Source organism: Phocoena sinus, chromosome 4 (assembly GCF_008692025.1).
Source record: "Phocoena sinus isolate mPhoSin1 chromosome 4, mPhoSin1.pri, whole genome shotgun sequence".
Taxonomy (NCBI): domain Eukaryota; kingdom Metazoa; phylum Chordata; class Mammalia; order Artiodactyla; family Phocoenidae; genus Phocoena; species Phocoena sinus.
Window position 1 is genome coordinate 32,180,035 of NC_045766.1, and position 27,395 is coordinate 32,207,429.

General features: G+C 40.3%; 1 protein-coding gene across 1 annotated transcript; it reads right to left on the reverse strand.

Moving 5' to 3' along the window:
• Window positions 1-16,489: 16,489 nt before the first annotated feature.
• LOC116752595 (peptidyl-prolyl cis-trans isomerase FKBP8-like) lies at window positions 16,490-27,109 on the reverse strand. Its single transcript, XM_032629384.1, is given in 3 exon segments — window positions 16,490-16,785; window positions 16,788-16,896; window positions 26,804-27,109. Coding segments are annotated over 3 exon segments (711 nt in total).
• Window positions 27,110-27,395: the final 286 nt, after the last annotated feature.

The window sequence follows — 27,395 nt, forward strand, 5'->3', positions numbered from 1 at the left end:
CTGACTGCCCCAGGAGACTGGCACTGGATATCAGGCAATCTGAGAGAATATTTCAATAAATGCAATAATGATGACACTTGATTCAGAGGGATAAAGGTTTATGCACACACACAGCTGAACCAAGCCATGACATGACTCTTGATTGTGTGTGTGTGCGTGTGTGTGTGTGAGTTTTTTAAATGGTGAATTAAAAATTCTGTTGAAGTGAAGCCTGGTATCCCACATGGCTTTGCACTTTGCAATTTTCTCGGATAGTCAGTGAAAGCCAGAGTTCCAATGTGAAGACATTTGCTCATTTGATCATTTAGTGCTACTCTGTGTGACTGTGGCACTTGACATTTATTTGGTCAGAGCCTACAAATTCTCCTTTGTAGGTCAATGCTTGTTTTCTAAAACTTACTGCAATAAAAATAACTGCATTACTTATGATTAATACAATTCTGTTACTGGCTGAGTTCTGTGGAACACTTCTGTTATTTTCAGTGGACTCAACTATTCAAGGTGCTGCACCCCAGAGTAGCTGCCCTGGGGGGGAGATTATCTAAAGAAGGGGTTCACAGCCTTTTTGAGTAACATCAAAACATCTGGCTCCTCTCCAATTAGTGATAGTACTTTGGGGTAACTTTTAACTGAAAAAATACAGTAACAGATAGCAATTGTAACGTTTTTGTTAATCACAACAACATATACGTGCATCTGAAAAACAGTCATTTGAGATACTCATTCTCCAGACAATGCTTATTGTTCAGAAGGAGTTATTACTGCAGGGACCACTAGGGGTCCTCAGCTCACAGGATGGGACCCTGTCTTAGAAGTCTGGTTTCTTATTTCATTACAGACCCTTGACATTCACGGAGTTTACACCTTGGAATGACCCTGAAGATCAGTGACAATCTAAATTTGACTGAGGCGCACCTTCATACAGGAAATAGTCACTCAACATGGGAGTGAACCTGTGGGACAGTCAGCAACGAGATTTTGCTATTTTTCTACTTTTTTTTTTTTTGTGGTACACGGGCCTCTCACTGTTGTGGCCTCTCCCGTTGCGGAGCACAGGCTCCGGACGCGCAGGCTCAGCGGCCATGGCTCACGGGCCCAGCCGCTCCGCGGCATGTAGGATCTTCCCAGACCGGGGCACGAACCCGTGTCCCCTGCATCGGCAGGCAGACTCAACCACTGCGCCACCAGGGAAGCCCTTTCTACTTGTTTTTACTCCACTCACTGATGAGTCTGAAGCAGTCACTTTACTATTTGAGACAGTCTATATGTTCTGGAGCAAAATTATAATGTTCAAGATTTGGAAACTTTTTACAGTCTAGAACATATCAAGATTTGGAAACTTTTTACAGTCTAGAACATATCCACTTTAATGTTCAAAGTCCACGTATTAATATGAAGGGATACAAAATGCGGAAGTTGGAGATTAAATGTTAAAGGATTTGTTTTGACTTTTCTTGACCTTTCAAAAACACTGAACCTCACTGAAGTGACTAGAAAGTGGCCTTGTGCTATGGCTGGCCTCAGCCCAGCCTCCAGCATACGGCCCTTGCTATGGTTGGTCCCAGCTATGCAGCACTTGGGGTGGACAGTAAATCTGAAGCTACCCTCAGACTGTAGCTGTGTGAGGCCACACCAGGCCACAGCTTACAACTCCAGATTTCTTATGAGTTGGACTCTAGGTTTTCAAAGGGCCCTGTGTGTTCTGAACTCCCGAAGAGCAAAATCTAGATGTGTGCTGGGGCCGACTGGGGCCCGGGGCTGGAGCACTCTCCTTCCTCCAAGCCCTGTAGCCAAACTCCCTCAGAGCTGCCACTTGCCCCGGACACCTGGCATCCTCAACTGCCCTGTCCTACCCTTTACCTGTCCTCCACCAGGGGGTTGAGGCAACCAAGGGGGTCAGAGCTACTCCTTTTTGTCTTAGGAAGCAGCCCCCTCGGTTCTCTTCCTATTTTGTCTTAGGAAGCAGCCCCCTCGGTTCTCTTCCTATTTTGTCTTAGGAAGCAGCCCCCTCGGTTCTCTTCCTTTTTTGTCGTATGAGCTTTTTCTTTATTCATGTGATATTTTTCTTTTGCTAATTAAATGTTGGGGAAAAAAATATATCCTGCCCTTAAGTGTACCATTTTAGGAGAAAAGAGCAGTGGCAGATTAGAACACAGACAAAATCTGTTACTATTAGTGACCTATTTAGGTTTTTCAGAAAAAATGTACTGAAGCAAGTGCAGTCAGTTTCTTTCTTCCTGATTGGGTTTCATAATGACAAGACAGAATTTCTCACAGGTAAAGAATAAACCTGAAGGTTCGTTCATGGTGGTGGGGAGCCACTGGGTTGTCATGTGAATTCTGACTGCTGCTGTCGGTCACAGGTGCCTCTTGGTGGAGCCTGGGCTGTTGAATCCCTGCCCTTGGAATTTAGCAGAGCCTGGTGGCTGCGTTCAACTGCAGCTTCGGGTGGGCTTGTATGATTCCACTGCAAAGGGCACAATTTCACTGGAGGGAAATTTTAACTATTGCAACCACTGCGTGTGCTGAGGTCATGAATTCATCTAGGAAATAAAAAAGCATAGAACACTTCCACAGAAGTGTTCCACATCTGGATGAGTCCTCAGACCTCCAAGTGCCTTGCTTATTAAATCTGTTCTGACACTAGATATGCAGTTGCTATAGGGGAATTAAATAATGAAATATACCCCCCAAGCTATAGCTGAAAGGCAATTGCTTGGACCAGGGTAGCTGTGACCGAAATTACCCATGCAGACAGGATCCATTCACAGGAGAACACCGTGTTCACAAGGGGTGTAGAAATAGTGGTGGTGGTGCCTTTCAAGGTCTGGGCCTCAGTGAGCAGTCTGCAGAAGAAGTCCATGCTTGAACTTAAATGTAAAGCAATGCCGTGCCAAAGAACCAGAAAGTTAGCCAAGCAGATCTCCAAAATCTATTTAGAATGGCACACAGTACACTAGTCTAGAAGAGAGTATTATAAGCCTCTTGACTAAAGTCTTATGGTGAGAGACCCCTGAAGTCGCATAATATAACAGGACTTTAGGTTTCGGATGAAAGTAGAAGGACATCTGAGGAGCTTGACTTTAGGTTTCGGATGAAAGCAGAAAGACATCTGAGGAACTAGAAGCCTGCAGCAGAGGCTGAACAAAAGAAGCCTTTGTAATGGACAACTAGCAAATTAACAGTCGAAATTTGGACACGGTGAATGGGGCTTCAGTAACAGGAAGAACGTCAGCACTTGCCCTGCTTTGCCTTGGCACTGGGAGGCACTGCCTCTTCCTTTCACAAATGCAACCAATTCCCAGATGTGGGCCTAGGTGGACTCTGAAGATAAATATAAGTAGTAATATCTGGAGGGTTAAGGAATGAGACAGAGAGAAGGGCACTTTTGACAACCTTGTGCATGTTAGTGGTGGGTACTACCCAGGGCCACCAACAACACAGATGCTGGTCAAACCACAGGAAAAGAGTATAACCTCCTGAAATGATTATTGTTAAGACATGCATTGGAAGCTTCCTTAAACTCATAAAAATCAAAGCTACTCATTAGAAATGGCATTAAAGCACTGGGGGAGGCACTGCAAGTGGTTAAGATCAAGGGCTCTGCAATCAGTCCACCTGGACTCATGTCTCAATTTTTCAGTTCTTTGACCTTGGCGGAGCTACATCACCTCTCTGGGACTCAAGTTTCCACCTTCGTAAGATAGAAAGAGCAATGAGAATATTTACCTTGCAGGGTTGCTGAACGGTTTCCAGACTGAATTACCTGGGGCATCATTAAAAAAGTATTGATGCTTGGTCCCTTCCACCAGACATTCTGATTTAATTGCTATGGAGGCAACTACTGGGTTAATGTATATAAAATGCTTAGAACAGTGCCTGGCATACAGCAAGAAATTAATACATGGTAACTATGACTGCTATTTTATCATTATCCATTTCTCAAGTGACTCCACGTAATCTTTAATTTTCATCCTAGTTCCTAGGTTACACATCCCTTTCAAAGCAGTCATGGACATACTCTATTTGTGTCATCTCTAATTCTATCTTTCCTGTTCAGAAGTGAAACTCTATCTTCCCGTTATTTACCACCACAACAGGTCCTGCTCATTGCTGCAAATACAGCAAACATTTCAAAACTAGAATCAAGTGCTTTCTGACTCACTGAACATTTTAAATTCACGAGCCAGCACGATATGATCACAGACCATACTTAACCATGTCAGTCTGAAAGCGACCCTTTAGACGTACCTAAACTCAACTATTTGAATTCCCTCTTTACTTAAGTCATGCTCAAGATCAAATCATAGAATGGATGCCTTAATGATCATGAAAACTGTGTCATTAAACAATACATTTAAAGTGTTTTTATTCTATTTATCAAAATATTTCTAATTACATTTGAGTAGCACTACTATATTTATGATATTTCATCATAGGTTTAGTTTAGATGCTTAAATTAGCACTGACTCAGCTCCATAAACACACATAAGAAGCTAGCCAGAATTGGGAGATTGGGATTGACATATATACACTAATATATATAAAATGGATAACTAATAAGAACTTGCTGTATAAAAAAGTAAATAAAATAAAATTCAAAAACAAACAAAGGAATCTAGCCAGGCACCACGCTGGGCTTGAGATGCAAGGTTGAAAGGCAAGAACCTCACAGGGCAATGACTAAAACAAGACGTATAGGCTACTGCATACACACGGATCTAGTATTTCCTACCTCCCACTCCTGCTCCAAGCCCTTAACTGAACCACAACATACATTAGAATAGGTTAAATGAAAACCGCCCTCTCTTCTCGAATACAATACTATGACTACTCTATTCATTATCCAACTCATTTTATCCTTAAAAAGTAATCTGAGGGGCGGAGGGGAAGATGGCAGAAGAGTAAGACACAGAGACCACCTTCCTCCCCACAGATACACCAGAAATACATCTACACGTGGAGCAACTCCTACAGAACACCTACTGAACGCTGGCAGAAGACCTCAGACCTCCCAAAAGGCAAGAAACTCCCCACGTAACTGGGTAGGGCAAAAGAAAAAAGAATAAACAGAGACAAAAGAATAGGGACGGGACCTGCACCTCTGGGAGGGAGCTGTGAAGGAGGAAAGGTTTCCACACACTAGGAAGCCCCTTCGCAGGCGGAGACAGCGGGTGGCGGAGGGGGAAGCTTCGGATCCGCGGAGGAGAGCACAGCAACAGGGGTGCGGAGGGCAAAGCAGAGAGATTCCCACACAGAGGATCGGTGCCGACCGGCACTCACCACCCTGCCTGCTCACCTGCCGGGGCAGGCGGGGCTTCGAGCTGAGGCTCGGGCTTTGGCCGGAGCGCAGGGAGAGGACTGGGGTTGGCGGCGTGAACACAGCCTGCAGGGGGTTAGTGCACCACGGCTAGCCGGGTGGGAGTCCGGGGAAAAGGTCTGGAGCTGCCGAAGAGGCAAGAGACTTTTTCTTACCTCCTTGTTTCCTGGTGCGCGAGGAGAGGGGATTGAGAACGCTGCTTAAAAGAGCTCCAGAGACGGGACGAGCGCGGCTAAAAGCGCGAACCCCAGAGACGGGCGGGAGATGCTAAGGCTGCTGCTGCCGTCACCAACGGGCCTGTGTGCGAGCACAGGTCACTATCCACACCCCTCTTCTGCGGAGCCTGTGCAGCCCGCCACTGCCAGGGTCCAGGGATCCAGGGACAACTTCCCCGGGAGAACGCACGGCGCGCCTCAGGCTGTGCAACGTCACGCCGGCCTCTGCCGCCATAGGCCCGCCCCGCACTCCGTGCCCCTCCCTCCCCCGGCCTGAGTGAGCCAGAGCCCCCGAATCAGCGGCTACTTTTACCCCGTCCTGTCTGAGTGAAGAACAGACACCCTCCGGCGAACTACACGCAGAGGCGGGTCCAAATCCAAAGCTGAGCCCCTGGGAGCTGTGAGAACAAAGAGAAAGGGAAATCTCTTCCAGCAGCCTCAGAAGCAGTGGATTAAAGCTCCACTATCAACTTGATGTACCCTGCATCTGTGGAATACCTGAATAGACAACGAATCATCCCAAATTGAGGACGTGGACTTTGAGAGCAAGATTTATGATTTTTCCCTTTTCCTCTTTTTGTGAGTGTGTATATGTATGCTTCTGTGTGAGATTTTGTCTGTATAGCTTTGCTTCCACCATTTGTCCTAGGGTTCTATCCGTACGTTTTTTTTTTAATAATTATTTTTTAATTTAATAACTTTATTATACTTTATTTTACTTTATCTTCCTTCTTTTTTTCCTTCCTCCCCTCCTTCCTTCCTTCCTCACACCGTCCCTCCCTCCCTCCCTCTCTTTCTTTCCTTCTTTCCTTCTTCTTTCTTCCTTCCTTCAGGCCTACCATTTTTCTTTCTTTCTTTCTTTCTTTCTTCTACTAATTCTTTCTCTCTACTTTTTCTCCCTTTTATTCTGAGCCGTGTGGATGAAAGGCTCTGGGTGCTGCAGCCAGGAGTCACTGCTGTGCCTCTGAGGTGGGAGAGCCAAGTTCAGGACACTGGTCCACAAGAGACCTCCCAGCTCCACATAGTATCAAACGGCGAAAATCTCCCAGAGATCTCCACCTCAATGCCAGCACTCAATTTCACTCAATGACCAGCAAGCTACAGTGCTGGACACCCTATGCCAAACAACTAGCAACACAGGAACACAACCCCACCCATTAGCAGAGAGGCTGCCTAAAATCATAACAAGTCCACAGACAACCCAAAACACACCACCAGACATAGACCTGCCCACCGGAGAGACAAGATCCAGCCTCATCCACCAGAGCACAGGCACTAGTCCCCTCCACCAGGAAGCCAACACAACGCACTGAACCAACCTTAGCCACTGGGGACAGACACCAAAAACAATGGGAACTACGAACCTGCAGCCTGCAAAAAGGAGACCCCAAACACAGTAAGATAAGCAAAATGAGAAGACAGAAAAACACACAGCAGATGAAGGAGCAAGATAAAAATGCACCAGACCTAACAAATAAAGAGGAAATAGGCAGTCTACCTGAAAAAGAATTCAGAGTAATGATAGTAAAGATGATCCAGGGACTTCCCTGGTGGCGCAGTGGTTGGGAACCCGCCTGCCGATGCAGGGGACACGGGTTTGAGCCCTGGTCCTGGAGGATCCCACATGCCGCGGAGCGGCTGGGCCCGTGTGCCACAACTACTGAGACTGCGGTCTGAGAAGCCCATGCACCGCAACGAAGAGTGGCACCCACTCTCCGCAGCTGGGGAGGGCCCACACGCAGCAATGAGGACCGAACACAGCCAATAAATAAATCAATAATTAAAAAAAAAAAAAAAAAGATCCAAAATCTTGGAAATAGAAGAGACAAAATGCAAGAAACATTTAACAAGAACCTAGAAGAACTAAAGATGAAACAAACAATGATGAACAACACAATAAATGAAATGAAAAATACTCCAGAAAGGATCAATAGTAGAATAACTGAGGCAGAAGAACGGATAAGTGACCTGGAAGATAAAATAGTGGAAATAACTACTGCAGAGCAGAATAAAGAAAAAAGAATGAAAAGAACTGAGGACAGTCTCAGAGACCTCTGGGACAACATTAAATGCACCAACATTCGAATTATAGGGGTTCCAGAAGAAGAAGAGAAAAAGAAAGGGACTGAGAATATATTTGAAGAGATTATAGTTGAAAACTTCCCTAATATGGGAAAGGAAATAGTTAATCAAGTCCAGGAAGCACAGAGTTCCATACAGGATAAATCCAAGGAGAAATACGCTAAGACACATATTAATCAAACTGTCAAAAATTAAATACAAAGAACACATATTAAAAGCAGCAAGGGAAAAACAACCAACAACACACAAGGGAATCCCAATAAGGTTAACAGCTGATCTCTCAGCAGAAACTCTGCAAGCCAGAAGGGACTGGCAGAACATACTGAAAGTGATGAAGGAGAAAAACCTGCAACCAAGATTACTCTACCCAGCAAGGATCTCATTCAGACTTGATGGAGAAATTAAAACCTTTACAGACAAGCAAAAGCTGAGAGAGTTCAGCACCAGCAAACCAGCTGTACAATAAATGCTAAAGGAACTTCTCTAGGCAAGAAACACAAGATAAGGAAAAGACCTATAATAACGAACCCAAAACAATTTAGAAAATGGGAATAGGAACATACATATCGATAATTACCTTAAACGTAAATGGAATAAATGCTCCCACCAAAAGACACAGATTGGCTGAATGGATACAAAAACAAGACCCACATATTTGCTGTCTACAAGAGACCCACTTCAGACCTAGAGACACATACAGATTGAAAGTAAGGGGATGGAAGAAGATATTCAATGCAAATGGAAACAAAAAGAAAGCTGGAGTAGCAATTCTCATATCAGACAAAATAGACTTTAAAATAAAGACTATTAGAAGAGACAAAGAAGGACACTACCTAAGGATCAAGGGATCGATCCAAGAAGAAGATATAACAATTGTAAATATTTATGCACCCAACATAGGAGCACCTCAATACATAAGGCAGATACTAACAGCCATAAAAGGGGAAATCCACACTAACACTTTCATAGTAGGGGACTTTAACACCCCACTTTCACCAATGGATAGATCATCCAAAATGAAAATAAATAAGGAAACACAAGCTTTAAATGATACATTAAATAAGATGGACTTAATTGATATTTATAAGACACTCCTTCCAAAAACAACAAAATACACATTTTTCTCAAGTTCTCATGGAACATTCTCCAGGATAGATCATATCTTGGGTCACAAATCAAGCCTTGGTAAATTTAAGAAAATTGAAATTGTATCAAGTGTCTTTTCCGACCACAACGCTATGAGACTAGATGTCAATTACAGGAAAAGATCTGTAAAAAAAACCAACACATGGAGGCTAAACAATACACTACTTAATAACGAAGTGATCACTGAAGAAATCAAAGAGGTAATAAAAACATACCTAGAAACAAATGACAATGGAGACATGACGACCCAAAACCTATGGGATGCAGCAAAAGCAGTTCTAAGCGGGAAGTTTATAGCAATATAAGCCCACCTTAAAAAACAGGAAACATCTCGAATAAAAAGCCTAACCTTGCACCTAAAGCAATTAGAGAAAGAAGAACAAAAAACCCCCAAAGTTAGCAGAAGGAAAGGAATCATAAAAATCAGAACAGAAATAAATGAAAAAGAAATGAAGGAAACGATAGCAAAGATCAATAAAACTAAAAGCTGGTTCTTTGAGAAGTTAAACAAAATTGATAAACCATTACCCAGACTCATCAAGAAAAAAAGGGAGAAGACTGAAATCAATAGAATTAGAAATGAAAAAGGAGAAGTAACAACTGACAATGCAGAAATACAAAAGATCATGAGAGATTACTACAAGCAACTCTATGTCAATAAAATGCACAACCTGGAAGAAATGGACAAATTCTTAGAAATGCACAACCTGCCAAGACTGAATCAGGAAGAAATAGAAAATATGAACAGACCAATCACAAGCACCGAAATTGAAACTCTGATTAAAAATCTTCCAACAAACAAAAGCCCAGGACCAGATGGCTTCACAGGCGAATTCTATCAAACATTTAGAGAAGAGCTAACACCTATCCTTCTCAAACTCTTCCAAAATATAGAAGAGGGAAGAACACTCCCAAATTCATTCTATGAGGCCACCATCACCTTGATACCAAAACCAGACAAGGATGTCACAAAGAAAGAAAACTACAGGCCAATATCACTGATGAATATAGATGCAAAAATCCTCAACAAAATACTAGCAAACAGAATCCAACAGCACATTAAACGGATCATACACCATGATCAAGTGGGGTTTATTCTCGGAATGCAAGGATTCTTCAATATACGCAAATCAATCAATGTGATAAACCATATTAACAAATTGAAGGAGAAAAACCATATGATCATCTCCATAGATGCAGAGAAAGCTTTCAACAAAATTCAACACCCATTTATGATAAAAACCCTGCAGAAAGTAGGCATAGAGGGAACTTTCCTCAACATAATAAAGGCCATATATGACAAACCCACAGCCAACATCATCCTCAATGGTTAAAAAGTGAAAGCATTTCCACTAAGATCAGGAACAAGACAAGGTTGCCCACTCTCACCACTCTTATTCAATATAGTTTTGGAAGTTTTAGCCACAGCAATCAGAGAAGAAAAGGAAATAAAAGGAATCCAAATCGGAAAAGAAGAAGTCAAGCTGTCACTGTTTGCAGATGACATGATACTATACATAGAGAATCCTAAAGATGCTACCAGAAAACTACTAGAGCTAATCAATGAATTTGGTCAAGTAGCAGGATACAAAATTAATGCACAGAAATCTCTTGCATTCCTATACACTAATGATGAAAAAATCTGAAAGTGAAATCAAGAAAACACTCCCATTTACCACTGCAACAAAAAGAATAAAATATCTAGGAATAAACCTACCTAAGGAGACAAAAGGCCTGTATGCAGAAAATTATAAGACACTGATGAAAGAAATTAAAGATGATACAAATAGATGGAGAGATATACCATGTTCGTGGGTTGCAAGAATCAACATTGTGAAAATGACTCTATTACCCAAAGCAATCTATAGATTCAATGCAATCCCTATCAAACTACCACTGGCATTTTTCACAGAACTAGAACAAAAAATTTCACAATTTGTATGGAAACACAAAAGACCCCGAATAGCCAAAGCAATCTTGAGAACGAAAAACGGAGCTGGAATAATCAGGCTCCCTGACTTCAGACTATACTACAAAGTTACAGTAATCAAGACAGTATGGTACTGGCACAAAAAAAGAAATATAGATCAATGGAACAGGATAGAAGCCCAGAGATAAACCCATGCACATATGGTCACCTTATCTTTGATAAAGGAGGCAGGAATGTACAGTGGAGAAGGGACAGCCTCTTCAATAAGTGGTGCTGGGAAAACTGGACAAGTACATGTAAAAGCATGAGATTAGATCACTCCCTAACACCATACACAAAAATAAGCTCAAAATGGATTAAAGACCTAAATGTAAGGCCAGAAACTATCGAACTCTTAGAGGAAAACATAGGCAGAACACTCTATGACATAAATCACAGCAAGATTCTTTTTGACCCACCTCCTAGAGAAATGGAAATAAAAACAAAAATAAACAAATGGGACCTAATGAAACTTCAAAGCTTTTGCACAGCAAAGGAAACCATAAACAAGACCAAAAGACAACCCTCTGAATGGGAGAAAATATTTGCAAATGAAGCAACTGACAAAGGATTAATTTCCAAAATTTACAAGCAGCTCATGCAGCTCAATAACAAAAAAACAAACAACCCAATCCAAAAATGGGCAGAAGACCTAAAGAGACATTTCTCCAAAGAAGATATACAGACTGCCAACAAACACCTGAAAGAATGCTCAACATCATTAATCATTAGGGAAATGCAAATCAAAACTACAATGAGATATCATCTCACACCAGTCAGAATGGCCATCATCAAAAAATCTAGAAACAATAAATGCTGGAGAGGGTGTGGAGAAAAGGGAACACTCCTGCACTGCTGGTGGGAATGTGAATTGGTACAGCCACTATAGAGAACCGTATGGAGGTTCCTTAAAAAACTACAAATAGAACTACCATATGACCCAGCAATCTCACTACTGGGCATATACCCTGAGAAAACCATAATTCAAAAAGAGTCATGTACCAAAATGTTCATTGCAGCTCTATTTACAATAGCCCGGAGATGGAAACAACCTAAGTGCCCATCATCGGACGAATGTATAAAGAAGATGTGGCACATATATACAATGGAATATTACTCAGCCATAAAAAGAAACGAAATTGAGCTATTTGTAATGAGGTGGATAGACCTAGAGTCTGTCATACAGAGTGGAGTAAGTCAGAAAGAGAAAGACAAATACCGTATGCTATATATATGGAATTTAAGGGAAAAAAATGTCATGAAGAACCTAGGGGTAAGACAGGAATAAAGACACAGACCTACTGGAGAACAGACTTGAGGATATGGGGAGGGGGAAGGGTGAGCTGTGACAAAGCGAGAGAGAGGCATGGACATATACACACTACCAAACGTAAGGTAGATAGCTAGTGGGAAGCAGCTGCATAGCACAGGCATATCAGCTCTGTGCTTTGCAACTGCCTGGAGGGGTGGGATAGAGAGGGTTGGAGGGAGGGAGACGCAAGAGGGAAGAGATATGGGAACATATGTATAACTGATTCACTTTGTTATAAAGCAGAAACTAACACACCTTGTAAAGCAATTATACCCCAATAAAGATGTTTAAAAAAAAGTAATCTGAGCATTGAAAAAATAATTATGAGTAAGTATGTTCACTGTAGCATTTTTTCATAATATTAAAAACCAAGAGCAGTCTTTGTGTCAGTACTTAGGAAATGACTAAGTAAAGTATTAGGGAGTGTTTTGTATTTAAAAAGGATTTTTTCAAAAATGATTTGGTCACATAGGAAAGTAACTTTAGCGGTAGGATTATAGGAGTATTATTTTTAAATTTTCTGGGTTTTCAAATTTTCTAAGCGTTTTAGTAAACATTTATTGCTTTTCATTTAAATTGCTTCATATTTTTTCCTTTACTGTTTACGATAAATTCATTTAAATTGTTTCTTAGAGCAGACACCCATTTGAGTTGGTTTGCCAAATTCAGAGTATTAAAATGTGTTATCTAAAACATGCACTTATCTATCACTGTTAGTTGAAAATTGTATAAAATATCTTGCTGAATCAGTGAAATATGTATGTTATTTTAGGGAAGACTCTTAGTATAATCTTGTATAATCTTTGGTCTTAATTCTCCAAGATTATAACTAGTTTCTGGGTGATTATATCATTCGCTATTTACATTTTATTTATGGCACAAATTTCTATTTTAAACCAATCAATCAATTTATTTAGGTGTTTTCCTCACCTTCCCTGCCCTCAGAACACTCTAAATCATCAAAATTGTTTCATATATATTTATTATAATTTAGTGGAAAAGACAAGTAAGTGTGCGGAACATACCTTAGGAAGATTTGCTAGCAAGGTAAGTATATTAAGCTGGGAGATGGGGGCAAAGTACTCTCCAAGGAGGTGACATTGCAGCAGAGACCTGAATGGAGTAAGGCAGCATCCTCTTACCTTGGAGGCATATATCCTTTCCAGCCATCTCTCCTATTGAATGCTGACTCATCCTTTCCGCTTAATTAAATGCCACTTCCTTTAGAAGCATTCTTCTCTTCCTTTCTGACAACATGAAAGACACATTAATTATTTCTTGCTTTACTTTCTCAGGGCTGATTGCTTTTACCTCCACTTCAGTACTTACTCTTCCTGATATTACAGGAAGACTATCACAACTTGGAATCTGCCCAAAGAAAGGCATTTTCTCACCAGGATTAGCCAGTCTTACTCATCTGTGTGTGGCACTCAGTGCCGAGCACTAGTTTTGTATTTAGGAGGTGCTGGTTGAAGGTTTGTTTACTTGAATTTTAATTAAATGTATCTCCTATCCTCACTGAAAATGCAGATCAGGAACATTCTAACTAACTCTGCTTTTCAGGTCATGAAAACAATGCAACCACTGAGTATCTAGAAAGATTGATGGCATTTCAGTGTCTTCCATTGTTTGAAAAATTGTCTGGAGAAATGACCTGGTATTTCCCAGCCCACAGCCCACTCTAAACTCCTTGAACTGTTCCACTAAAGAGAGTAATTTAGAATGTGTTTAATTAAAGCTTTCCTCCCTCCTTGAATACAAAAATGTGATTACCTAACTCATTACCTATGGAGAGGAGACTGTAGGAAGTAATATTCTGGTAGGGTGGGATAGTTTATGAGCATATTCTCATAAGGGATCTTGGTGAAAGAGAGAACATACATTTATAGTCTTTGTACACCCTTTAAAAGATTTCTAACTGAGAGTCTGTTGCCTTGCACGCAGATGCCTTTCCCTATCATCCGCAGAACGGTTTTTATTTATGTATTTGTTTCTTTTCCCAGGCATCTCAAACCTGTGCTAATTAGCAACAACAGGGGCACATAGGAGGAACATAAGCCATTTGCTTGTGAACAAGTTATAAGAATTGCAGTGGAAATTGATTTGTACAGAATATACACCTCCAGCCTGAATACTCTTTAATATATTTATCTTGTTTTAATTAGTTGGCTCTTTTTCTTCCTCCCTCTTCCCTCTACATTATTTCACAAGGCACTGAACTCCGATCACTATTTTTGTTGCTCTCAGCTCCCAGCAGAACCCTCCTTATGAAAAGGTGTAGTGAACAATTATTTCATCTGATGTGACTTAAGAGGGTCTGGGAAGCCGCTTCATTCCCCTACAATTTTCCCACCTTTTCACTTTTAATTACCAACCCCTGAATAAGAGATAAAAATTTTCATTCCATAGTTAATGATGATTTAAATACTTTAAGAGACTTTGTGGGAAAAATGACTTAAATTCCTGTTACTTTCTTTCTTTCCTCTCTCTCTCATGTCCTTTCTTCATCTTTTTTTCCCCTGTTCTTTCTTTGGTAAGAATTTAGAGAATGCTAATCTGTGTCCTGTTCTGTGATAGTCACTGAGGACAATACAATTAATCTGAATCAGTCTCCATGCTCAAAGACCCCAAAGAAGAGTTGGCAGGATATTTGTGCCAACAAAACGCTGCAGTTCAGACTGATGATTGATAAACTAGAGGACTATGCAGACTGCTATGGGAAAGGAGAGGGCAAGGTCACTGATCTCTAAGGAGCAATGGTAGGGAAGGAGCCCAGAAGATGAGTCTATGGAACACTAACTTCCCCAATTTTACGGTTTTCCCACTTTCTAAAAAGTGCCCCTCTCTACAAGCTCTATCATGCTCGTGAGATACAGAAGAATACTACTATTTGCCTTCTGTAATTGCACAATACCCAAACCTTCAGTTTGTTGAGTCCAAAATGCGATCCCCTACGTTTTGGCCCCAGCAAATGATACTGTTCCTTTAACTTGAATCGATTGATGTGTTGGCATAAATGTGGATGGATATCTCTTTAATTCTCTGATTTGCCAATATCAAGTGCATACCCACCACATGCGTGGGTAAACGTTATAATATTTTAAAATACATGTAAGAGAAATTATTTAAATGCTTAACTCTTTGCATTTTTCCAAAACTCTGAAAGGCAGGCTTGATTATGTCTTATTTCAAATATGAAGGGGTGAAAGAGTAAACTAGCTCTCCACAAAATTCAAACATCAATTCAGTCATTAGTCTCAACAATTTATTTATTCTTCTTTATTTCTCTAATGTTCTTATCTTAGAAAATGGATTGGTTTTGATTTAATCTTATTTTCCTTCTCTGGCTCACCCTCTGTTGGAAGTTCCCATAATCCTAAAATGATGAAAACTCTGGGCAGCCACAGCTTTACCTGTGTCAATCCCCGAATTATAAATAACGTGTCCTCTAATGATTGCAAAACACTTGCACAAATGAATCAATTATTTCGTACTTTAAGTGTTTCTCAAGATGGTAAAGTAACGAAATACAAGGGTTCAACATTTTCAATTAAAAAACCAAATATTTCCCCGATGATTCCTCTAGGTTAAGCATGTGTTCGCACTGAGCACATGGAGACAAACGAGTGAGGCACTATTCCCTCCCTGATGGAGGACTGTTCAGTTGGGGAGAAAGGTACAAAGGCAGTAACATAAGACCTAGGAACATTTAAGGCATAGGGCGATTGGTGGCATCAGGCACAAAATCTAGCTTGGGGTGTTCTGGGAAGTTCTCTCGGGGAGGTGCCAAGAGATGAGCCATTGCATCTAGGCAAAGAGGCCGGAAGAACATCCCAGGCAGAAAAGGCCACCTTAGCTAAGGCACAGAGGAGATAAGACGAGGCATGAGTCGAAAGGCTTCAACAAACCTGAAGTCATTATCACATGAAATGCGAGCAGAGACGATGGGAAAGCTGGAGAGAGAGGCCGGAATGGGGTCACAGCAACCTCAGTAAAGTGTTTCTACTTTCAGAGTGCAGTGATGGACCGATGGAGCATTCTGGTTGCCACTGACAGAAGATTTGAGAAGGCAAAACTAGCAACAGGAAAACCAGCTATTGGTGATGAGACATCACGATGGTGAGAATTAAGATAATGAATGCTTAGGGCCTTCTAGAAAACAGATGCCCAGGTGGATGGGGTCGGGGTGGGAATTGTGTCTGGAGGATTGAGGGTCCCTTCCCTCCAAGCTGGACGTGAGGTTCTGCTCTGCTTCACTTTCCTCCTATAGGGTCTCAGTCCCTTCTGCGCTCTGGACCAGGGGATCCCCAAACTTTACTGCCTCCAAACCGGAGGAGGGAGTCAGGTCAGAGAGAGCAGTGGATAGGGAGCCTGGGAGAGTTAGGGAGCATGGGGTGGGGTCCACAGTGCAAGGAGGCGGTGGCAGGTGGCAGCCACCTGGGCAGTCAGTCCCTGGCAGCGAAGACCACAGAGAGAGCCATGCCCCCAAGGGCAACAGCATTCTCCCCAAAAAGCCTCTTCCATGGGATGGACCAGGCCCCCTTGGCAGGATACTTGGTAGTCAGCTGTGTGGGGTTGCCCAGCATTTCTGGGTATAGGGTGGTCTCTGTGCTCTGCTGGTTGGTGTGCTTCCTCACTAGCTTTGAGAGCTTGGTGTGGATGGTCTTGTTGGAAGATTCCAGCTTCAGGGCTGCCCTCAGGAAGAGGATGGCCTTGCTGTACTCACCTTGCTGGGCTTGCAGAAGAGTGCCTTGATGTCGCCTGGCAGGTGCTGGAGCAGGAAGCTGCAGGTGCACAGGACTGCACAGTGGTCCAACTTCGGCTGCAAGGCTGCCAGGTTGTTCAGACACTTCTAGAAATTTCTAAGAAAAAAGGAATTTCCATTAGGAAAATGAGCAATGGACTTATGTAGGTAATTTATAAAAAAAAGGATATTGAATGCAAGTTAAAAACAAAATGAGATACTACTACAAACCCTCCCCAATGGCTAAAATGAGAAAGTCTGACCATATCAGGTGTTGGCAAGGACGTGAAGTAAATGAAACACTCATATACTGCTGGGTAGAATACACATCAGTACAACCACTTTAATAAAAGATTTGGTTACGTATGGAAGTTGAAGACCCATATACCCTATGATCCAGCAAATCCACTCTTAGGTTTATATCGAACAGAAATGTCTGTAAATGCATCACAAGACATAGGAATGCTTTTAGAAGCATTAGAATCAGAAACAGCCTCAAATCAGAAATGACCCAAATATCTGCCAACAACAGATGGGATGAGCAATTGGTGATATATTAGTAAAATGGAGTAACATTGAGCAGTAAAGATAAACAAATCACAGCTACGTGCAACAACATGGATAAAACTCATAGAATGTTGACTGAATGAAGCCAACATAAAAGCCAACATGCACTCTGATCCCATTTACACAAAATTAAAATCCCAGCAACACTGTAGTGTTTAGAGATGTATATTTAGGAGTTAAAATGTAAAGAAAAGCAAGGGTGTGGATTGTAACTGAGAAGGGGCAGCTAGGGTTTTTGTAAACGTGTTGCTCATGTTTTATTTCCTGAGCTGAGTGAGAGTTACGTGAGTGCTCATTTTATTATAAGGCATTAAGCTGTACCCTTGTGTTTTATATGCTTTTTCTGTATATTCATCATATTTTACAATAGAGATAAAAAGCTGAAAAGCAAAAAAGGGACAAAATAAGTACCTTACTTCCCCAGAAAGGAACTTAGGAGGTAAATTTAGAAGAAAACATGAACATCTTTTAACATGGAAGATTCTGCTAGAAAGCTAGGATTTAATTTTTATAGGAAACCAATTTTAAACATACAGGTTTTTGGAATTTTTTTCCTGAAAAATAAAACAAAATAATTTTTTTGAGTTGCAGAATTTTTTCTCTTACCAAAATGTTTCAATAAATAGGAAAAATAAGTGTAGAAAGAAATACTTCACATCTGATTAACTTTAAATTTATAAATAAATAAATGGAGGAAAGTATATTCTTCTTCAGTTTGACTGTTTCCCAAATACCTAATTACTATCACAAGTGAGACAGCAGAAAGAAAACTTAGGAGAACAGGTAGAATGATATAAACCATAGCAACAAACTATTCACCAAAACTATGTTCTCCATATCCATGAAAACTGAGGCCTCAAAATGATTTAGTATTTTCTATGATCCAGAGAGCACGAACCATGCTATTTATGAAAAGTGAGGTAGAAGTTAATTGCAGAGATATGCATCTTATTTTTCTTTTTTAAAAAAATATTAAATACATTTTGGAGGCCAAGCTAAAGGATGTGTATATAAGAATTAGTAATCCAGAGTCATAAATCTATGGCCATGTTACTCCAAAAATTTTCTGTCAAGAGTATAGTCTCAGTAAAAGAAATACCCCAGGTTGTTCAAGCTCACATTTTCTTGGTAAATTAGTTTTTTGTTTAGGTTCAGGGGTATTTTTTTAGGTAGTTTCTTATAAGTTTGTTTCTGTGCACTTTTTTTTTTTCTTTTTAATCAACTGCAGGAAATATGGGCAGAGTGCATTTCCAGCAGATGTCAGTGTTGGTGTTTGATGTGATCTAGGAAGTCCTCCAAACCTGGGGCCTGACCTTGAAGAAGAAGAGAGTACTGTGCAGCTCCTCAGTTCTTGTGAAGAGCCGAAAGGTATTCTGGAGAATTCTGCTCTTTTGTGGGATATTTTGTGGGAAGTATGTTGCTGTAGGTTAGGAAATAGATATTGAATTCAACAGTATTCTTCCATCTCTTTGAGATTTAACCTGTTTTAGTTATACATAAATTATATGTATTTATTCTTTTTCTTGCTCCAAAAAGTATATTTGCTATCTATTCTTCTCTCTGAATTCCTTCCCAGAAGGATGATTTTTTTTTTTTTTGGCTTGAAGAATTTCAATGTGTTTATATTAGAAAAATCTATCTAGCACTTACCAGGTACCAAAGAAATAGAACAGCCTAGCTGCCTTAAAGAAAGTCTTGTAATTATGGGGTTAAGTTCTATCACAAGGTTTGAACAAGCTACTAAGCACAGAAGACAGGGCAACAGATACTACCTGGAGGAAGTCAGGGAGGCTTCACTGAGGAAGGAATTTGGAGCCTTGAAGGATGAACATGAGCCTTCAAGGGAAAGGTTTTCGGAGAATAAATAACATGCAAAACGTTAATGAATGTTGGTCATGCATATGATTTCAATACTAGTGATTTTAGAGCATAATCTTGATTCTTTGAGGACTATGTGAAGTATATTCAAGTAGTTAAGAATAGTTTGGGGCTAGAGGCCATTTTAATAAGTGATTAAGAACACAAACTTAAGAGTTTAGAGTCTACCTAGATTCAAATCCTTGCTTTTCAATTATTAGATTATAATTTAGGGAAAAATGTTAATATTCTTTTCAATCAGTTTTGTCATCTGAAAATGAGTTAATGATACCGACACTTCACTGAATTGTTAAGAATATTTAGTGAAATAAATATAAAGTACATAGTACAGTATGTGGCACATAGTAAGTGCTCAAAATGTTAGCTATGATTAGTAGTTCTTTTATCTCATTAGGAATTTGAGGAAATATACAAGAAAGTTGACACTGAGTAGAGGCACTCAGGCTTTCACTGGGAAAATAAGTGAACCAATCTTTTTTTGTTTGTTTGTTTACCAATAGGTCACCAGTGTTTGATATTTGTGCAGATTAACTTTGTCCTTTAGTATAGAGACCATATCAAAACAGGCATTTCAAGCAGTTGTCTGTTCTGCATGTCTTACTGTGTGGTTTTGGATCATATTTGCATGTTATCAGTGAAGGACCAACTCAGGTTCAAGAGCACACCAAGAGAAAGGCAGACAGAGCAGAATGTGAGGAATCTCTCCAATGCAACAATAGTGCTCATGCAGGGAAAATCAGGGTTGTTGAGGATTTCATCGATATGAGCCTGTAAGGCAACACCCCACTTGAAAAGGCTGATCACCCAGCAGTCTGTTTTCCCTCTTGTCTTGTGAAGAAGACCGACTCCTTTCCTAAGTGAGAACAACTAAGAATGAAGTGCGGTTGAAGGACAGAACAGGAATCAGACCCTTAGCTCCCAAGTTGATTGACTCGGGGGCCTTCCTCACTGTGAGGAAGGTAAATGATGGGCTTATTAAAGTTGGGTTGACTCTGTGATTCATGTTTATATTTATTTCATTATGACTCAGAAAATAAAAGTTAAGTGAAAGGGGAAAAACAAGACTTAGAGAAGAAAATCAAATTCCACCCATAAGGATGAACAGAATTCCAGTGAATAAGCAAATATACCTTACATTGATTTTTTCCAGGCAACCAAGGTGAAAAGGTTGACCGAGCTGAATTACACACATGAAAAGAGAAATGCGTATAGACAACCTGATTCTAAAGTTTATTTGGAGAGGCAAAAGACCGAGAATAGCCAACACAATATTGAAGAAGAGCACAATGGAAGGACTAATACTACTCGACTTCAAGACTTACTATAAAGCTACAGTAAAAGAATAGACCTGTGGAACAGAATAGAACCCAGAAACAGACCCACATAAATACAGTCACCTGATCGTTGACAAAGAAGCAAAGGCAATACAATGGAGCAAAGATAGCCTCTTCAACAAGTGCTGCTGAAACAACTGGACATCAATATGCAAGAAGATAAAGAAAGAAAAAAAGAATCTAGTCACAGACCTCACAACTTTCACAAAAATTAACTTAAAATGAATCATAGACAACTATAAAATGCAAAAACTATAAACCTCCTAGAAGACAACATAGAAGAAAACCTAGATGACCCAGGGTATGGTGATGCCTTTTTAGATATAACATCAAAGACACAATACATGAAAAAAATAATTGATAAGCTGGACTTCTCTAAAATTAAAAACTTCTGCTTAAGGAAAGGCAATGCCAAGAAATAGAAAAGACAGGCCACAGACTGGAAGAAAATATTTGCAAAAGACACATCTTATAAAGGACTGCTATTCAAACTATACAAAGAATGCTTAAAACTCAACAATGACAAGACAAACGACCCAATTAAAAAATGGGCTAAAGACCTTAACAAATGCCTCACTGAAGAAGATATATAGATAGCAAATAAATATACGAAAAAAGTGTTCCACATTATATGTCATCAGGGAAATGCAAATTAAGGCAACAGTGAGATAAACTACACACCTATTAGAATGTCCAAAATCCAGAACAATGACAACAACAAATGCTGGTGAGTGTGTGGAGCAATGGGAACTCTCATCCATTGCTGGTGGGAATGCAAAATGGCACAGTCACTTTGGAAGACAGTTTGGTGGTTTCTTACAAAACTAAACCTAGTCTTACCATACTTCTGCCTTTTCCATAATGTCATTCTCTTACCATATGACACACATGGAGACAATAAAAAGATTGGTGGTCGTCAGGGTAGAGGGTGGGAAAGGATGAATAGGCAGAGCACAGAGGATTTTTTAAAGCAGTGAAAATACTCTGTATGATAGCAGAATGATGGATATGTCATTATACATTCGTCCGAACCAAAAGAACATACAACTCTAAGAGTGAAACTCAAGTAAACTATGGACTTTTGGGTGATTATGATGTGTCAATGTAGGTTCATCTTTGGTAACAAATGTACCACTGTGGTGAATAATATTGAAAATGGAGGAAGCTGTGTATGTGTGGCGACAGAGTGTACATGGGAACCTCTGTATACTCCTCTCAATTTTTCTGTGAATCTAAAATTGCTCTTTAAAAAAAGAGAGAGAAACAAAGCAGTGACCTAAAGAAAGCCAAGGTTTTACAGAGGAGAAATTTTGTCAAATGAGATATTGTATAGGGAACAATGAGTTATGTAATTAAAAATATTCCCAGGGACTTCCCTGGTGTCACAGTGGATAAGAATTCGCCTGTCAATGCAGGGGACATGGGTTCGATCTCTGCTTCAGGAAGATCCCACATGCCACGGAGCAACTAAGCCCGTGTGCCACAACTACGGAGCCCGTGTGCCACCACTACTGAAGCCCGAATGCCCAGAACCTGTGCTCTGCAAAAAGAGAAGCCACCGCAAGGAGAAGCCCGTGCACTGCAACTGAGAGTAACCCCCGCCTGCCTCAACTAGAGGAAGCCCGCGCTCAGCAGCGAGGACCCAATGCGGCCAAAAATAAATAAAATTAAATCTTAAAAAGAAAAATTCCCAACAATCGTTTCACAGTTTTCCTACCTGTTAGCTTACTTTATGTGTATTTGGATAAGTAAGACGGGTTCTGCAAAGTTTTAAATACACCTTTGAATTCTTTTCTTACGTTCAAATTCTAATTATTAACAATGAGAATACTCTATCCTCTTTACCTCTCGGTTTTTCGGCTATGTACCATCTATCCTCTATATGAGCCTTTCACCATTCACCTTTCACCATTCCTTCACATTCGAAATGAGACTGTGGTTGGAATTTTAGGAGTCTAGTGATTTTCCAAGAGAAAATCATCTTTCCTTTGCCGCGATAAGGTGAAAGAGGTGAACACAAGTAAGTTTCATTGGCCCTGGAAGGATTCAATCAACTCACACTGTTGAGAAGCACTGAAAATTAGCTATATACCTTTTGGTTTAAAATTTGAAATATGAATTAATGATTACTTGACATACGTAACTTGTTTGGTAGGTGAAATCATTCAACTTGGAGAATATAGAAAAATAATAACATAAGTTAAATTATTGGGAGCCTCAGTTCTGAAAACTGGTATAATTTGGGGACGGAAAATATGGGATTTACGTTGCCTTTCCTACCCTTGGCTCTGGGATCAAAGACCTGGGTAAGGATCCTGGCTTCTTTCGCCCAGGTACCACTAACCTTCTTCAAATAGCATATGTGCAAAAATATACCTCTATATTTCCTACAAATTAACTTTCTTTATTCAAAGCCCTCAAAAAAGAAAGAAAGAAAGGAAGGAAGGAAGGAAGGAAGGAAGGAAGGAAGGAAGGAAGAAAGGAAGGAAGGAAGGGAGGGAGGGAGGGAGGGAGGGAAGGAAGGAAGGAAGGAAGGAAGGAAGGAAGGAAGGAAGGAAGGAAGGAAGGAAGGAAGGAAGGGAAGGAAGGGAAGGAAGGAAGGAAGGAAGAAAGAAAGAAAGAAAGAAAGAAAGGAAAAAAAAAGCACTCATTCTGCTTGATGTAAGAAACATAAAACCTACTTAAGTCTAGTCGCTCCCAAAAAACATAGTCAATTTAGTGGTTGCGCTTTCACTGCCCAGTCCACACTGGCATCCCTTTGTGATGACTGCATTCCCAACCAGTGCTGCCTGGCAAGGACAGCTTTGCACACATTTCCTGCTACAGAGCCTCTCATCTTGGCTGAAGGAACCAACTCCATGCTTACATTAATTATTCTCTCTCTCATTCACCTTGGGTATGCTTTCTCTTTTTTTAAATTTTTATTGAAATATAGTTGATTGACAATGTTGTGTTAGTTTCAGGTACGGACACTTTCTCTTGAACACAGGGAAGTCTTGGGTACTCTCGCACACCCCTCTGTGGTGCTCTGAAGCTACAGCTTGTTTCCAACACTCCTCGCAGACTTCTGGATTCTAGCTTTCACACCGTTGGGTGGGAGGACATCAGCAAGGCTGGCAATCACCAGAGTCCATAAGGGACTGCTGAGTCACAGTCCTCCTCAGCTCTTGGATCATCCTCAAGTGGTTCTGAGATGTTCTACAGCTAATCCAAAGTCCACACAGACACATCCTGGGGTGAAGATGGGAAGAAAGGCGTAGAGAACCACCAATGTCAAAATACCCTCAATTTCCCTCCTCACTTTATACAAGCTTTATCTGGTCTGGAACAGGATGGAAGCAGGAAAAACTAGCTCTGGCTGATAACTGGTCACTTCCTAAATTAGCCTGTCAAACTTTGATGATAAGTTGTATCAAAGAGCTAAGGAGTTTCCCTCTTGATCTCTCCTCGATTTCAGACGTCCCTTCATCATATCTCTTAGACCAAAGGAACATCTCAAATTATTATTCCACCGTATTAATTTGTTAAAATTGGCCTAGAAACTGGTGAAGTTGTAAGGATAACCTTACTCACGTTTGCAGCAGCTTTCGTAAGAGGGGAACTTTCTCAAATTCAATTATATTTGGCTTATCTTTTGGGATAAAAGCTTTGTAACTTATATATAACATAAATTCTCTGTAAAATATTTTATTACCTGCAATGAAAAATTCTCAGAACAGGAAGAAGAGATATTCTTTTCTTTTTGTGTGTGTGAGAGCTTCTTTGTATTATGTGCATTTGAGCATTAAAAGGAGAGAAAGAGAGAATACTGTACGTATAAAGTATAAAGGATATATTTGAGACATGTACAAACCAAAGAGTCTTAAAAGTTGTCTTGCTATCAATAGTTCAGAAAATGTGTACTTTTAGAAGTGAAGGAAAAATATCCTGTAGTTTTAGTATCAGCCGGAAAATGCAATTGTACCATAATGATAATAGGTACTATGTACTAAGTGCCACAGTGAACTAGGCACTGTGCTCTGCTTTTTTCTTAAAATCCTTTTATTATAGTTAATTCTCACAACTAAACTATTGAAGTAGGCATTTTTATGTCCATTTGGGAGGCGAGGAAACTGAGGCACAGAGAGGACAATACATTGCCAAATAGAGCTTTAATAATTAACCAAGAATTCAAAAGAGGTCTTTCTGACTCTGGTGACCTTGAGAAAACCTTGGGATGCTCAAGACAAATACCACTGGTCTTAGTCAATTTCAAATTCTGGTTAGCCAGTTTTATAACTCTTTACTATTTTTTAAATATAAATTTGTTCACAATTATTTAAATCCACAAAAACTCTTATAGAAATTATGCAGCTGGTTTATCCAGTCAGCATTAGTTTGGGTTAAAGGACATAACAGGATGTAAAATCTGTTTTAATATCATTTTCTCTTTTTCAGGGAGAGAGCAAATAAAATGCTTAATTATAAAGATTCATTGATTCATTTGGATCCTTGAGAACATTTTGCAATAAACCACTTCTAGTCATTTAATTGTTATCAACTGAAAAAATTACTTACAAAGAATAAGTAATAAAAGAGAAAACAGATCCATCATTAATCACTGACATATACTATTTTAAGCTCAAGGTAACATTTTTGATTTTTATATTTAACATGTGAAACTGATGCTTATAACTTTTTTCCTATAAAATCATTTCCTAATATTTTGGCAAATTTGGGCGAGGCAGGCTCATTTTAACCTTGAATATTTTCTAGAAGGAACTATGAAGCTTCTTCATCATGCAAAACATTTATTTGCTTCCATAAAAGATGGATAAGCTATTTCTAAAACCGTATGTCCTAAAATTGGGGAAAAATAAACCTTGAAATTTATATTTGAATCATCCAAATTATTTATATTCTAACTAAGACAAAGCTCAAGCCAGTACATTTATCAGCCTGTCCTCTTCAGTAGGAATCTTGTTGGGAGTTAGATTAGGGGAGGAAGCAGCCGTCTGAAACTTCCAGACCTGTCACTCGTGGTAAATGCTCAGCAATGACACCCTTACAAGTGAGGAGCAGAAGCTTAATGTTTACAGATTAATTCAACTCATAATGCTAAGTTGACACGTACTTAAAGTCATTTACCTCTCAGTTCCACATTTCATTAGGGAAAGTGAGATGTGAATATATGTTGTAGGAATAAACAGAAATGGTTCTGGTTTTTTTTTCCCCTGAGAAAAGAAGTTTAGAGGAAAAGAGAATTTGGGTACCTTCTGTTAGAACTCCACTTTATGAATTTTATACAAATGATAACATTTAATTTAGAGAGATCTTTTGTGATTTTCGGCTTCATTTTCTAGAGGAGACTATCAGAATTTCTGAGTCTTCTGAGTCTAAGACAACTTTGTGTGAAGTTTCCTCATTTAGCATCAAGGAAACAAGATCAGCAGACCATGTGTCAGCATTTGTCTGCATGTGTTGGTGTGTGTGTGTGTGTGTGTGTGTGTGTGTGTGTTTACTAGATTACTTAGATTTATAATCTCATATAATCAAAGGGGGACAGCTTTTTTTTATGTCATAGAGAAAAAATTCACACAGGCACTTCTGCCTTCTTAGAGGTGGGGCGAATTCCCACCAATGGGGGGATAGTAATCTACCAATTACTCTCTTTTCTTGAGAGAAAACTTTTGAAATATCAAACTTTTACAATAGTATGACACAAAGGCAAATGTCTTGTGGAAGTGGGACATTTTTCTTTCAGCTGTTGTTTCAGTCACGTAGAAGGTCTGAATTCTGCATCTTGATCAGCCCAAGTGGAAAGACACCAATAGCCTTGGGAGATGAGATGCAAGTCAGAATTACAAGGGAGCAGGAATTACGAGCCAAGTGTGATCACAGGAACCTAAGTCCTTGCAATGCACAGAAATCTTACGGGAAGATAAGGTAAAGGAGACTGCAGGGGTAGGTAGGTGTGCTCAAGTCTGTGCTATGTGTTTATGCACGTGTAATACTGTAGTAAGAGACTGACCCTATTTTTTTTTTTTTTTTTTTTTTTTTTGCGGTACGCGGGCTTCTCACTGCTGTGGCCTCTCCCTCTGCGGAGCACAGGCTCCGGACGCGCAGGCTCAGCGGCCATGGCTCACGGGCCCAGCCGCTCCGCGGCATTTGGGATCTTCCCGGACCGGGGCACGAACCCGTGTCCCCTGCATCGGCAGGCGGACTCTCAACCACTGCGCCACCAGGGAGGCCCTGACCCTATTTTTTGAGGTTGCCCGCTGACAGCTTCTAAGGCTCTCCCCGCTTTTTCCCCGTTTTGCCCCACAGCTGGGCAAGCCGGCAAGCAAGGCTGGTGCTCCCTCTTGTGGCTCCTGCGGGAAGTTCAAGCCATACACAGGAATTCCCACAGCAGCCCCACCTCCTAACCACCATAAAACTCGCAAGCTAGTCTCCTTTCTACACTCCCAAGTGACTTTTGGAACTGCTTGGGAGGCACCCTGCTCTCTCCCCAAAGCCTCATTATTTAACAAGTTTTTTCGATTCTCTTGGTGCTTGTGTGGCATCATCAGTCTCAACATTCAAACCAAATACCGGGTGTAGGTCCCTCTCCTATCAAGTGACCAAAACACATATGAATATACATTTGAGTGTATACATATATTTAGATTTTAGATTTGGATTGAATTTATATGGAGGACATTTTCTTGTAATTCTACTATCAGAAATAGATCTCAAAACTCATGTGAAAGGAAAGAAGAGATCTGAGTAATCAAAATAACTGTCCCATGTCCATGTTTAAGACACACATTGATGCTGTGCGGTAGAAACTAACACAACATTGTAAAGCAA